Source organism: Chlorocebus sabaeus, chromosome 12 (assembly GCF_047675955.1).
Source record: "Chlorocebus sabaeus isolate Y175 chromosome 12, mChlSab1.0.hap1, whole genome shotgun sequence".
In the NCBI taxonomy this organism is placed as follows: Eukaryota; Metazoa; Chordata; class Mammalia; order Primates; family Cercopithecidae; genus Chlorocebus; species Chlorocebus sabaeus.
The window spans coordinates 68,386,946-68,402,035 of record NC_132915.1 but is presented as its reverse complement, the minus strand read 5'-3'; the positions used below and the strand labels follow the sequence as shown (position 1 = coordinate 68,402,035).

Genomic DNA, 15,090 nt, shown 5'->3' with positions numbered 1-15,090 from the left:
AATAACTTGACAGTTGAGAAACCTGACAAACATTCCCTGAGCCAGGCAATCAAGGTCAGCGTCAGCAGTGATAAGTCACGTTGAAAGCTCCCTTGACATTGGCCGGGCGCGGTGGCTCACGCCTGTAATCCCAGCACTTTGGGAGGCCGAGGCGGGCGGATCACAAGGTCAGGAGATCGAGACCATGGTGAAACCCCGTCTCTACTAAAAAATAGAAAAAAATTAGCCGGGCGCAGTGGCGGGCGCCTGTAGTCCCAGCTACTCGGGAGGCTGAGGCAGGAGAATGGCGTGAACCTGGGAGGCGGAGCTTGCAGTGAGCCGAGATTGCACCACTGCACTCCAGCCTGGGCGACAGAGCGAGACTCCGTCTCAAAAAAAAAAAAAAAAAAAAAAAAGAAAGCTCCCTTGACATAATGTGATGGAAATAACTTTACCTCTGTGGTCTTCTTCCCCAGATCCCATAACCCCAGTCTAACCATGAGAAAAACATTAGACAAATTACAGTTGAAGGCCATCCTACAAAATACCTGACCAATACTCCCCCAAACTGTCTAGTTCATCAAAAATAGAGAAAGCCTGAGCCAAAAGGAGCTGAAGGAGGCATGACAACTAAATACAATGTGGTATATTCTAGATGGGATCCAGCAATAGAAAAAGGATGTTTGAGAAAAAGACTAAGGAAATCTGATTAAAGAATGGGCTTTAGCTAATAATAACATCAATATTTATTCATTGTGACAAATGCACAAAATGCTAATATAAAACATTAATAATAGGGAAAACTGGATGAGGGGTTGTATGGGAACTCTGTATACAGTCTCCACTATTTTTCTGTTTTCAAATAAGAAGGTATTTTTTTTTTGTTTTTTGTTTTTTGTTTTTTTTTTTAATAGGAAACAAGCTTAAGTGGGCTCAAGACAGACTTAGAACTGTAGATTGGGCCATACAGAATTTCCATTATTCTACAATTTTTGAACTGCAAAATCAACAATTTTATATGGAAAGGTACAGACTATATGAGCAAACTAGCCAGCTTCTGCAGAACTGGTGAAAAGAGAGTCATACTTAGACAGGTTTTGCCAAAATTTTGACATACTTAGTGGAGAAAATCTTACAAATATGTAGGCCAGGAAAAAAACAAACTTCCCATAGAGATGCAAAAACCAGGCCACTCTCCGACTCCTCTGAAGCATTACATCCCAGAGACAGTGGAGCAACGGGAGACATTCTCCACTGTATGGGGCTCACACAATGTTCCAGCCAGCTCCCCCTCTTGAAGCTAATCCTGAAGTGTGATGCAGCCAAGAGCGAGGGCACACTTTACGGCTGAGGTCGTGATAGAAATGGCTGAGCAGGGATCATGGGAACCCATGGAAGGAAAACGAAGTCTAAATAATTTTATAAAAGTGTAATGCAGATGCAAAAATTACATATAATTTTTTACATAATGCAAAAATAGATACGGCAATAGGCATAATTGAGATATAAAAATCCAAATTACCTTCACAGGCCTAAGAAGAGATGAATTTTTTAAAAAAAGAGTGCTTAACTCCTGGCGTTAACTAGGAGAGGGACTCAAAAGAGACCATTTTGCTCATGAGTTTCATAATTAGAGAGATGTAAGCTAAAGAACGCTTTGAATAACTCAGTGGTAAATATACCATAATGCAAACAGAACCTGAAGCTGCAGAAACACAAAAATAAAACAAAGGAAATCTCATCCTTGTTTCGAAGTAGAAAGCAAACATGAAAACCAGAAAGCACAAAACAGATCATTGCAGACCACATACACTGATTCTGACCGGAAGTTCAAACAGGCCAAACTCATTATCAAAAGGAAAAGACTTTCAGATTGTGTTTCGAAACACGAAGTCTAGCTATTTACTTCAGATAAACAAAGTGATACTGAAAGGGTAAAGGTAAAAGGTTGAGCAGAGGTCTACCAAGCAAATCAAACTACAGCAAGAATCCCAGTATTCATATCAGACCAAAGCGTGTTCAAGGTACAGGTGTCAAACAGGACTCAGGAGAGTCCTTTTCTATAGATAAGGCTTCAGTCCACCTTGAGAATAACACACTCATAGTCTATTATTGCTTTAAATTACATCTCACTGAAATAAAGAAAGAAAAGCCTGTTAAAAATAGAGAGGGAAATTGACAGAAACACAATAGCCTTGGGAGGCATCACATCTCTCTCTCATTCTTGGACAGTTCACCCAGGCGAAAAAAGGCAAGAGCACAGAGGAACTGAATAATGAAATTAATAAGGCTGATTTAGCAGATGTGTATCGAAATTTGTATCAAGAAAGTCAGGAAATAAAACCATTTCTGTGTGATGAAGTCACGAGGCCCTTTAAGCTCATTCCAAGCCTGTTCTGAACAGGGGGTAGCTAAAGTTTAGCTGTTTCCAGGTGGGGCTGGGAAACTGCTCTGCACAGACCAAGTCCTTGGCACTCCTGGGGAGAGATCTAGGTGTCGGATTTCACTTTCTGGACATTTCAGTTGCTTCATGCACCTTCCCCGAAGTGGCCTTCTGCCCTGTATTCGTATTTCCATTTTTCAGAAGAATTGATGGTGCGTTATTTCAACTATGGGGCATCCACAGACCCTTATGTCTGGAACTGACATGAGAGGGGCAATTGCCCCAGTTCAGTCCAGGTGCTCTGGAGAGCAAATATATTTGTGGAAAGAACAGGAACTTTTAAAGAAAATCTTTTATTGTGAAATGAAACAACAATTTAAAAGCCACAGAAATCAAATGAATGTCTAAATGAATCATAAGGCAAACAGGACACAGGTCAGAAAACTTTATCAGATACCCCAAAAGTCCCTTCCATCCACAGCCCCCTGCCTCCACCATCAGGAACCCTATGCCCTACTTGTACAGAAATCACCAGCATTCTTTTTTCCTTTTTTGTCAGAACTCAGAAAGTATAGGGAATGCTATTCTAGTTGTGACCCTTTGTTTTTTTATTGTAGTAAAATATATGTGACATAAAATTTACCATTTTAACCATTTTTAAGTGTTCATTTCAGTGACATTAAGTACATTCACAGTGTTGTACAACCATCCCATTATCTGCTTCCAGAACTTTTTCATCATCCCAGACAGAAACTCAGAACGGGGGCTTTTTGTGTGTGTGTCTCGCTCTGTTGCCCAGGCTGGAATGCGGTGGCACGATCTTGGCTCACTGCAACCTCCATCTCCCGGGTTCAAGCGATTCTCCTGCCTCAGCCTCCTGAGTAGCTGGGATTACAGGCGCCCTCCACCACGCCTGGCTAATTTTTGTATTTTTAGTAGAGATGGTGTTTTACCATGCTGGCCAGGCAGGTCTCAAACTCCTGACCTTAGGTAATCCATCCGCCTTGACCTCCCAAAGTGCTGGATTACAGGCATGAGCCACCACACCAAGTATAACAGGGGCTTTTGAATCAAGTGGACCCGGGGTTGGACTCCATCCCCGCCTTGATGTCTTCCTCTGTAGAGAGGGCACTGGGCCGTCCCAATTGTGTGATGGTCGCCATACGCAGACTGTTGGGCTGTCTCAGGGACTGAAAAATCAGTAGTTGATACTATGTTCGAAACTTGAGAGACACTGGAATAGAGAAAAGATGAAATAATAAAACACTAAATAATAAAATTAGGGAATTTCAGGGAAAGAAGCCATGGAATTCCCTATGTTTTAATGAATATCTTAAAATAATAACAAAGGACTTTCTAAAATCCAAACTTCGAGACAGTAAGCAAAGTTGAGAGATTATGAGCAATTCATTTAGGGTCTCTGGGACCACAGAGCTTCCCTATTGCAAGTGAATTTACCAGAGAAGACAGGAGCCTTGCTTGCCTGCGTCAGCGCTGTGCCAGCAGGCACCTCTTTCCAGAGGGCTCCTCTTCTCTCTCTCCATCGTATCACAGCCTCTTCTTCTGACCTCATCCAACGCTTCTGCTTCAACATCAAAGGAGGACACTTTTAAGCACTTCCTTTGTGCTCACAGATTCATGAATTCATTTCATCCCCACAATAACTTTATAATAGCAGTCAGCAAACTACAGCTCATGGGCCAAATCTGGCCCACTCTCTGTGTTTGTAAATAAAGTTTTATAGGAACACATCCATTTACCACAATGTCTTTGGCTGCTTTTGTGCTACAGCGGCAGAATTGAGTAATTGCAACAGAGACTATATGGCCTATGAGACCTAAAATATTTACTATCTGGACTTTTATAGAAAGTGTTTGCCACCACCTGTTCTGAAGATAGGTACTGTTATTATCCCCATTTTATAGGTAGAGAAACTGAAGCTCTGGGAATTTTAATAACTAGCCTGAGGCCATGAAGCTGATTAAGTGACTGAGCTGAGATTCTAGCTCAGCAGTCTAGCTACAGACTGGCTCTGAACCTCCACGGCATGCCTCCCAGCTTCATGTCCACCCACACTCCTCAGTCAGCAGAAAGATTCCTGCATAGCCTCTCAACAGTCCAAGGTTACTCATACCCAACAATTTTAAATGACCTGTCTCCCCACATTTCTTCTTAGTAATAAAACAGGAATGAAGTGGCTTTGCAACCTACTTGCCTTAAGTGGAGGAGTGGTTAAAAAAAAAAAAAAAAAAAAAAAAAAGTGCTAGGGAATGACAGAAAGACACAGATAAGCAGAAAGCTCTCATCTTTACTTTTTATATTAATGCAATATTTGGGCCCAGTGCAACATCATGAAGACCCTCTAAATTGAGCCAGGCTTTCTACTCTTAAAAAAGGAAAAGAAAATATGTCTCTGCCATTTAGAGCCATGTTTGGCTTTCTTTTTTGAGTGACTCACAAAAATAGCCCAATTCTCCAACAATACTAGTGGGGATCCTTAAGCCTCACATTAAGGGGACAGCTTTGAACAGAAAAGCTACTTGACTAGTCAGCAACAACTGAGTGTCCTAGAACCCCAGCAGAGAGGGGAGGGAGACGGGATCAGCCTAAGGTAAGGCCTCTCCAGAGAGGGCGGTATCTGCATTTCCCGTTGCTGCTGTAACAAATCTGAACAACTTCAAGCAACACAAATGTATCTTACTGTCTGGAAGCCAGATGTCCTATGTGGATCTTGACAGGCCAACATCACAGTGTCAGTAGGGCCAAGTTCCTTCGGGAAACTCTAGTTCCAGTATCTAGAGGCCACCTGCATCCCTCGGCTGGCGGCCTCCTTCCTCTGTCTTCAAAGGAAGCCATAGTCAGTGGAGCCTTTCCCACACTGTATCACTGTCTCTGCCTCGGCCATGTTTAAGGACCCTGTGAATACATGAATACATTTAAGGACCCTGTGAATACATTATCACCTGGAAAATCCAAGAAAATCTCCCTATTTTAAGATCAGCTGATAAACAACGTTAATTCCATTTGCAATGTGCATTTTCCCTTTACCACATGACATAACATACTCACAGGTTCTGGCGATTAGGATGTGGCCTTTTTTGGGGGACTGGGGGAGTGGGGACAGGGTCTCACTCTGTCGCCCAGGCTGGAGTGTAGTGGTGTGATCACAGCTCACTGCAGCCTCAACTTCCTGGACTTAAGCAATCCTCCCACCTCAGCCTCCAAAGTAACTGGGACTACAGGCATGTACCACCACACTCAGCCAATTTATATATATATTTAAATATATATATACTTTTAAAATATATATACTTTAAAATATATATTATATATTTATATATAATTTATATAATATATATTATATATTATATATATTTACAAATATATATATTTATATATATTTTAAAGTGTATATATTTAAATATATATATTTTTAAAGTGTATATATTTCAATATATATACATTTTTAAATATATATATATTTGTTGTTGTTGTTTTTTGTAGAGACAGGGTTTCTTCATGTTTCCCAGACTGGTCTTGAACTCCTGAGCTCAAGTGATTCTCCTACCGTGGCCTCCTAATGTGCCAGGATTACAGGCATGAGCCACTGTGCCCAGCCAGGATGTGGCCATTATTCTGCCTGTCATACGTCGACTACAAAGATAGGCTTTGAGAGGACTGCCCTCCCCTTGCTCTGTGGGAAAGTCCTAGTGGGAACTGTGCTCTCTCTCTCAACTCTGGCCAAAAACAAGTCCTTAGGGAATTGACTCCCTTTTTCCCAACCAGATAGGAGAGACCTGAGGAGAACTGCCACCCCCACAGGTCAGGAGTCCATCCTGACTGCCTGAAACTGAAGTTCATACAGGCACCCCAAGGGGACGCAAAGCTGCAGAATAAACATGGTGCATCTTTCTCACAGGCCAGGTTTGCTCAGAGACATGGAGACGAAAAGGTATTATTTTTAGCTTATGACATAGATACATTATTGGAGTGTTAAATATACATGAATTTTCAAGATACAAGAATAAACTTTAAAGAAATGCCATGCTTTCCACTGGGCTGCTGTGGGCTATTCCCTCTTCGCTCCCTTCCTTGAGAGTGAAGTGTGTGCTTCTCTGCCTTTATGGACATTTCCAGTGGGGGATGGGGTCTAAATAAGACAAATTTTAGCTAAATAAAAGAGACTACTCATTTTGGGTGTGGGATCAGTTTGTCAGAGCCGGGAGGGACTTTGGAGAACATTCTAGGCTAATCTTCTAGGGCCCACTCCAGGTCTGCAGCCAGACAGTTGGGGCACAGGACTGGCCTGGGCTTCCGAAGCCTTAGGCAGTGCCTGCTGGCCCAGGTCATGGCCAGCCTCTAACAGCTCAGCTGCCTTAGGGATTTATAGCATCTCATCTCTTTATATAGCATTGTGACATTTGAATTTTCAGCAGCCCAGCACAGTAGGTAGTCTGCAAGGCTAGGCTCTGAGAAAACAGGATGCCATTGAGTGGGTCTAGACAGATGCATGGGTGGCAGGAGATTCCAGACAACCCAGAGGTCAGGCTGAGGCTCAGGGTTGAGCTTGACCTTCCTTGCAAGATTCCATGCTCTGGAGGCAAGGAAGGCTGGCCAGAGGGCATGGTCCCTAATCTTCCTCACCTCTGCTGTCCTGCACTTTTAAATGCACACCAGCGATTTTAGTGGCTCAGGATTGCATTTGCCATTTATATCCTTTCACTTCAACATCTGCATGACTTTTCTCAATTAGCTGTTGCTGCAGATTGAGTGCTGAGCTCCAGCAGCTCAGACCCAGTGGGATTTGCCTCCTCAGCTGGGAGGCAGTAGATAGGAGTGAAGGGTCAATCACTCAGGCTCTGGGACCACACCCACCTGGGGCAAGGCCAGTGCCACCACCTCCTATTTGTGTGACCTGGCGTCTTAGGTTGAAGTCCCTACAAACAGAGCCTGAGATGCTTGGGAAAGTGATTTATTGAGGGAGTACTCTTAGGAGAAGGGGAGGGAAGCAGGATGAGGCAGGAGGGGCTCTGTCTTGGATGGATACCAGTTTAGCCTGGCCCCAGAGGGGTCTCTGGAGCACAGACGGCACCACAGAGTTGATCCCGCCTTTTAGCAAGGGGGCTGGAGTTTTCCACCAATGTGAGTCAGTTGTTGGCTGCTCTCTGTGGGGTGTGGGGCATGGCATGGCTCCCATGGCCAGGAAGCTCCCCTTAGCTGAGGGCAGTTCTCCAGAGAAGGGAGTGAGCTGTCAGTAGCCCACCCTCACTGCAGCCAGGGCGGGTGTACCAGCCTCAAGGAGGTGCATCTGCCCCGGCTGTAGTGTTCTTTGGACCCTGCTTTGCTCATGAATCTTTCCAAAGTGAGTATAAAATAGCGCCCACCTCCCAGGGTGGGGCTGACAGAACGCTTAGCACAACAGCTCAGAAAGGGCTCGAGAGTTGTTATTTTTATGGTGTTAGGATTGCTTGCAAACTGGGGGTACACGCTAGTTCTTTGAATTGGATTATCCTTGCTAAGTGTTGTGTGTGTGTGTGTTTGTGTGTGTGTGTGTGTGTGTGTGTGTGTGTGTGTTTAGCTCTCTTTAAGCATCCCAGAGACAAAGTGGTTCTAGATGAGGGATGAGACAGAGTCAAGAAAGAGGAAAGGAAACCTACCCGGGGTTGGCAACATCAGACTCCTCTCCAGAGGGAGTTTAGTGGGCCTCTCCCTCACTCATCCCGTCACTGGGAGGAGGGAAGGTTTGGGCTGAACACCTCTCCCCATTTTCCTACCGCATTCCCATGGCTGTTTCCTTCCACTTTTGCCCCTTTCCCGTGGAAGTAGCCTCTTGAGGGTGTGAACATAGGTCTCCATGTGTGGTCTCCAACCCTAGACCTGACCATCTCATCTGCCCCAACTCAGGTCATCTGCTTTCACTCCAGGAAGGCCCCTACACAGCCAAGTCCCTGGAAGGGCACAGGATTTTCCAGACCCTGCCCTCTGCCACGTTTCCAGTCCTTTGTGATATCACAGCTCTGATCTGTCACTGTCATCCTCAGGGATGGTTATGGCTGCCCCTCCCTACCCCCTACTACTGCCTAAATTGCCCCAAGCCCTTTCAGCATAAGAGAATGGGCCCACACCCTGGCAGGGAGGCAGGGGGCTTGGCTGAAAGCAGGGGCTACTGCTATTCCCAAATTTCTTCTTTCTGCTCTCTGGACTTTCAGAAAAAGATACAAGCTATGCAACATTGAAAAGCATGATTCTGGAACTTTTACGAGAGTGTGCACATGTGTGGAAAAGCTGTTATAATTCCCCAAATCTAAAACCTTTCCCCTCACCCCTGAATCTTCCAGTAAGTTGCTACCTCAGAGAGAAGAACCTGGTGTATCTGCATTTCCTACTCTCAGGATACCTCCTCATGCTCTAGAATGAACATATCCTAGTTTGAGAAGCACCTCAAACTCTTTAGACTGCTCTATGGCGTCCCCCAAGATCCTCATCCAGCCTCATCCCCTGTTTGGCCTCTCCCCAACCCTGGATTCTGGGCTGCTCCTCCTTCCTCCCAGACTTGGCAGCATCTTGCCCCCTCTTTCTCACCATCCAGAAGCAGAGTGTGTGTTCACAGCTTCCTGCAGCAGGCATGACCTGGTTCTGCATAGGATCTTTCTCCAGGGCCCTCTAATGGTCAAGGAGCACCAATGTGAGAGCTCTGGCTTTCATTTTGGTTCTGTGGAGCCCTGGGAAAGCCTTGTACCTCTCTGGGAAGAGATTAGCCAGATGGGTGATCCCATGGGCCCCATCCAAATCTAACAGCCTGGGAGCACTGAACCAAGTGGTCCTTGCAACTTGGTTGTCATAGCAACGAAGACACCAAATGGTCCACAAGTGGCAAAGCTGGTTATTTAACTGTCAGCAGGTGGTCAGGAGGTCAGCTGTGAAGATATGGTTCCCTCGGTCTACTCAAGAAGTAGACATGGTGAGCCCAGAGTCTAGACCATGGGGCTGGCCAGATACTAGTGCAGTGATGATAATGGCTACTAGTGACTGAATAAGCAGTGCGGGCCAGGCATTGTGCATGATGCTGCACACTGGATTAATTCGCTTCATCGTGCATTAAACACGTATTTGTTGACATATGTGTAGTGCCCTGTTCTGGGAGCTGGGGACTCAGAGATGAGTTGTTACCCTTACTTCAGTGGGGAAGACAGACAAGTAAGTGGATTTGAGCCATATTGGAGGGAAGCACAGGGTGGTCCAGGCTGACAGAGGAAGAAGTGGCCACAAGCCTGATGGGACAGAGACATGGTTTCTCAGAGCAGAGGAGCCTGGGCTAAGGTAGGAAGGGTGAGTAGCAGCCGTGCAGGCAAAGTGAGTAGGAGGGGAGGGAAGGGCACTCTGGAGGGATAGACTTGCAGAATGGGTGGGGGGCGGAGTGGCAATATGAATAAATAAATGAATGAGTGAATGAATGAATGGCAGTCCTGTTTTAGGACTCACTGCCAAGGCAGGATATGAGAAATGTGATAGAGAATTGAGCAGAAGTCAGTTGGTAAAGACTGCATAGGATCTTTACTATCTTTATCTTTAGCACATCTTGAATGTGCTAAGGAGCTCAGAGTTTGATCTGCAAACCTCAGGAAGCCATGGACAGATTTCACACAATCATCTAGGAGTGAACCCTTCCTCTGCTCTTCGGCGATGGGTGAATGGGGCAGGATTCATGGCAAGGATGCAGGGAGGCTGTTGCTGTTCACTAAGTAAGGAATGATGGTGACCAAACTCAGGGCAGTGGGGCTGGAGGATTGGAGCTGATTAAGGAGCTGGTTTTGAGCAGACAGAACCAATAGTTTCTGGTTATGGTTTGGATGAGGGTTGAAGAAGAGGAGTGAGTCTAAGATGACTCCCAAGTTCCTGACCATTGTCAGAAATGGAAAACACAGGAGGAGGAAAGGGCCTCTTGGGAACGCTGGTGGATTCAGCTTGGTACAGTTGTGTTAGAGGTGCCTGAGAGAATCCAACTGGAAGAGTCCGGTGGGAAACTGGAGAAAAGCTGGGGCTGGGGAGAGAGATTTGGAGTCCACGGCACAAAGAGAACAGTTGTGGCTGGGGTCATGAAGGAGGTGGCCCAGGGAGAGTGATGGGAGCAAAGAGCTAAGGACAGAACACCAGCATTTAGGGATGGGTAGAAAGGTCAGAAGCTGATGATGAGGATTATGAGCAGGAGTGGCCAGGGAGACAGGAGGGCAGCCAGCAGAGAGCAGCATGGAAGCCAGTAGGTGAGTTTCGTTATGATGAATCTGACAACCACTTGGCCAGGTACATAGGATTATCCCTTTCTCAGAGATGAAGGAATTGAGGCTCCAGGAGATTAAGACCCAAAGTTTTCAGCTAATCAGAAGTGGAGCTGTGATTTGAGCCCAGGTCTCTGATCAAAAACTAATAAGCTGTTTTTACCATACCATGTTTAGCAACACAGGGTTTTGGACAAAGTAGATGATGAATAGATATTTGCTGGGATGAATGAATGGATGGATGGATGGATGGATGGATGGATGGATGGATGGATGGGTAGGTACTGTCAGCAGCAAAAAATGCTAAAAATTTTCAACAAACAAGCAGAAAGATCTTGGAGCATGCCTGGAAGCAAGTCCACAGAACGGAAGCAGCTTAGAACTTTTTATAGCATTGCAGACGTGGTGATGACAAAGGCTTGCCTTCCTTCCACTGCTCTGTTAACGATCTTTTAAAGTCCTTTCAGAGCCAGTGTTTTTTTTCCCCCTCTTCTTTCCATTCTTGCTTGCAAACGAAAGATGATTTTAGAATCCAGGCCTTCTTTATTTTGCTAAAGTACATGATGAGTAAAATGGCCTCTCAGTCAGCACTTTCCAATTTTGAAAGATGCTAAAAACTGATCTTTAAAAGCATATTTTTCTACTTTATGCATCAAAGGGCCATGAGGCCTGCTGGAGGGGATGGATGAACAGCAGGAAGGTGGCACCACCTGCAAGGCTGGGCCTCACTGTGGAGGGCAGGAAGCGGCTGGGATGGGGAGCAGGTGTGTGGGCCAGGGCCTGGCTGGTCTCCTGGTGGCTGCCCCACCCATTCTCTTTCTGCCTGTTCTTCTCCTTGGGGCAGGACCCAGCTGGATCCCAATGCTCCAGAAAGCAATGAAGACCCCATTTACCTGACCCAGGAGAGCCTCTGGCTGATGCTTAGTAATTGTTTGTTGAATGAGTGAATGAGTCACAGGATCACTGTGCACTTTCCTGTTAACCACACTGAGATAATGAATGTAATCCCACGTAGAGCTTTCAAAAATGATTTTCCTTAGAAATAAAGTTGGACACTCACTATGTGCTAGGCGCTGTGTTAAGCACTTTACAAGGACTATTTCACTTAGTCTTCCCAGAAATCCGGTAAGGAAAGTACTACCATTATCCTCATTTTGCAGATGAGGAAATTGGGGCTGAGATGGAAAAGGAGCGACCAGAGGCCACCCATGGTTTGTTGGTAGAGCTGAGATACAAACAAAGCTCAAAGCAAGTCTGAAACCTCTTAATTGGGAAGCTCTGTGGGCTCCGGGAATTTCTTGAGGGATTAACTGTCAAGAAGGTAGAAAGGGCTAGAACACTGTGGCAGGGCAGCAGAGTGTGGTTGACTGGGGTCTTGTCTCTGCCACCAACTCCCCAGGGGCCCTTAGAAGCTCCTTTCTCCTCATCTGGCCTCAGTTTTCCTATATGTAAAGTGAGGAAGAAGGTTAGGTGATGCCTGCATGGACCCAGGGTTTGCCTGCCCTGGTGGGAGGAGAACAGGAGAGGTTGCAAGGCCCCTGAGAGCAGTCAGCTTTAGCCTCCAGCCTGTACAGAATTGCTCTAGGGCTTGCCCATGAGACCAGGGCAGACTGATTACAGGAGCCAAAGGAAAACCAGCCCTAGAGAGGGCTAGAGAATCCAGGTGGGGCTGGGGTTGGGGGTGAGGTTCTGCCCTGCCCACCTGCCCAGGCAGAGCTCTGGGCTAAGAGCCAGAGGCGCAGGAATGTTGTCTGTCACAGCCTTGAACCCTTTGTGGGGTGCTGAACATCTCACCTTCATGACCTGTCCTTCCATCCACAGGGGAATGATGTGCGGATCATCCTTGGCCAGTTTGACCAGAATATGGCAGCAAAAGTATTCTGTTGTGTAAGTAAAACAGTTGTATCATTCGTGTCTTTGGGGAGGTTCATGAAGCTTTTTCCCATACTCCTTCTCTCCCTGCTCAGTCTGTGAGTGGGATCGTAGGACTGGAGCCTGGGTTCCTGGAAGCAGAAGAGTTAGGTTCACTGTTCTTTCCTCTTTCCAGGGAGCTAACACCCCAGGGCTCAGAACAATACTGTCATCGAGGAACCAGGGACCTCAGTCTAACCCGTTGTGTAAGCCTTATTGGCTAATTCTAAGTCTGCTCAACTTAGCCAGGGAGATACCAGAAATCAGGGTGAGGCTGAAGTGACTCAGACCCACTCCCTGCCCTGTAGGTAGGGCTCAGAGTCTTAGGTTAGGGACAAATTATTAACTATTGATTTTCTACTCCTGAATCCTTTACAGCTGTCTAGTGTGTGACAGGTGACAAAGGTGACCTTTTTATGCCTTATCTCATTTAATCTTTTCAATAACCATGTGAAACAATTATGATTTTCCCATTTTACAGATGAGGAACTAGAGCTCCATAGAGTAAAGGGGCTTGTCCAAGGGCCCTCAGCCAATTCATGGCAGAGCCAAGGCTCCATCTCCATTCACCTGATCCCTAATCTAGCTTCAAAAAAAAAATATTTTCTCCATATGCTCTCTAGCTTAAGTTAGATGTAGGGGACATAACACAGGAGCTAAGTCAGTTTCCATTTTGATGTCCCAGCTCCCAATCCTCCCTATCATGTCGGGAGAAAAGTCAACAGAATGAAAGCCTAGACAGGTGAGTCACTGTCTACCCAATAAGCTTCACCTTTTAGACTGAGGTCATTCTAGGTGTAGTGTCTGGTGATGGGCCACAGATCTCTGTCCTCTTTGATCTTTTTGTTAGTAATGTGGATGAGGTTATAAATAGGAATTCTAGAAATCATGAAATACATTGGATGACAGAGTCTGAGTGCAAAGAACTTTAACAGGCTGGAATGTTTGATTATATCCAAGCAGAGTAAATTGTCCTAACATATTATATTAGAACAGACAAAACTGCCTAAGCCCAAGTGGTAGAGGCATAGCTGAGAAGTACTGCATGTTGAGAAGAGAAGGGACTTTGGGTGTTCCAGATGACCGCCAGTTTACTGCAGGGTCTGGTAACTAAGGTCATCAGCGTGAGGACAGTGCCAGAGAGCCGAGGTGACCTCATATTGCATGTCTACACCCAGGGCAGGGTAGTCCCTCTGCTCTTTGCTGGAGAGAACCCACCTAGGGAGACCTGCCCAGCTCCTGGTGGCCTGTTTTGGACAGGTGTAGGAATTGAAAAGAGACAAGGAGTGAGGACAGAGTAGTGGCTGGAGGCCGTGGTCACGTGTAGTTTTTTGAACTTGAAGGCTCAGGAGCAAAATGAGAACTGTCCGATCATCTGATTTAGCCAGGAGGAGGGAGAGGACGTGAGGCTGACCTTTCAAGGGATCTTGGATGGAGGTTGGCACTCAGGAGCCAATCAGCTTGGGCTTGAGTCCCTGCTCTGCTACTTATTATTGAAGTTAGGTATGTTGTTTACACTCTCTGAGCTCCAGTTTTCTCATCTGTAAAATGAGGATTATAACACCTGTCTGATAAGATTGTTGAGCAAAAACCCTCTGCATAGTACCTGATGTACAGTGAACCCTCAGTAAATACCAGTCATCTTTATTTGGTTGTTTATATAGGGTCTCAGGTGTCCAAAGATGGAATGGGCCACCATTTACTGGCAAGTTTTACTGGTAGATTCCACAAAATTATGTTAAGCATTCTATTTATCAGTGGAGAGTAGCAAGAGGTCTTTCCTCATTGAAATTGAAGGAGGACCATGAGAAAAATGGAAAATATAGAGTGAATAGATTTGATAATGTTACTCCAAAACTCATAAAACCTTGCTCCTTACTACCTAGGGTCCAGAAATAACCCACTTTTAAAAGGAAAATAATGGCCCAAATTTGAGAGCCTGCTTTCTTTTAGAGAAGAAACTCAGTGTTCCCTCTCCAGTATCCCCAGGGCCTTGCGAGGAGCTGGCGCATGGTGGGTGATTGGTGTTGATCGAATGAGGAAAGCAAGTAACTTCAGAAAAAATAAATTAATAAAAATGATCCGCGAAGATGCCACACCAGGCCCTGCCCACCTCCAGTTTGCAAGAAACATAGATGGGCCTTATGTTCCGAGTTAAGCCAAACCAAAGCCCAGGTGTGACTGTGATCTCACTCTGCCATGCACTGGGATGTTTCCAAGTGGCTTTCCCAGCTGTGGTTTCTGCTTCTGAACAGACAGCATGGCTGTCTGCCTTTTGACCCAAAGCCCCCTGGCTTGTCTGCCTTCCACACGGCACAGGGACACCACCCCACCCTCTCATCCCATTTTCCTCTTCACTCTTGTTAGTTTTGGTATTTTGAGATGAGGTTGCTCTTAGAGTCTTCACTCGCTGCTCCATTCCAAGGAGTTTCTCAGAGGCTTTGGGCTGGGTATAGAGTCCACGTGTTGGTTCCCAGATGGAATCTGCCCTCAGGGACCTATGGTCTTGTCTGGTTAGGAAGGAGTTCTTCTGGAAGGTCC

The 15,090-nt window shown here is 45.7% G+C and overlaps 1 protein-coding gene across 1 annotated transcript in view; it reads left to right on the top strand.

The window, feature by feature from the left end:
* GABBR2 (gamma-aminobutyric acid type B receptor subunit 2) overlaps window positions 1-15,090 on the top strand; it is a 419,145-nt gene that overhangs the window by 216,141 nt on the left and 187,914 nt on the right. Inside the window, exon 5 of the mRNA XM_007968615.3 lies at window positions 12,460-12,525. Coding sequence (XP_007966806.1) covers window positions 12,460-12,525 — 66 coding nt within the window. The remainder of the gene's footprint in view (window positions 1-12,459; window positions 12,526-15,090) is intronic.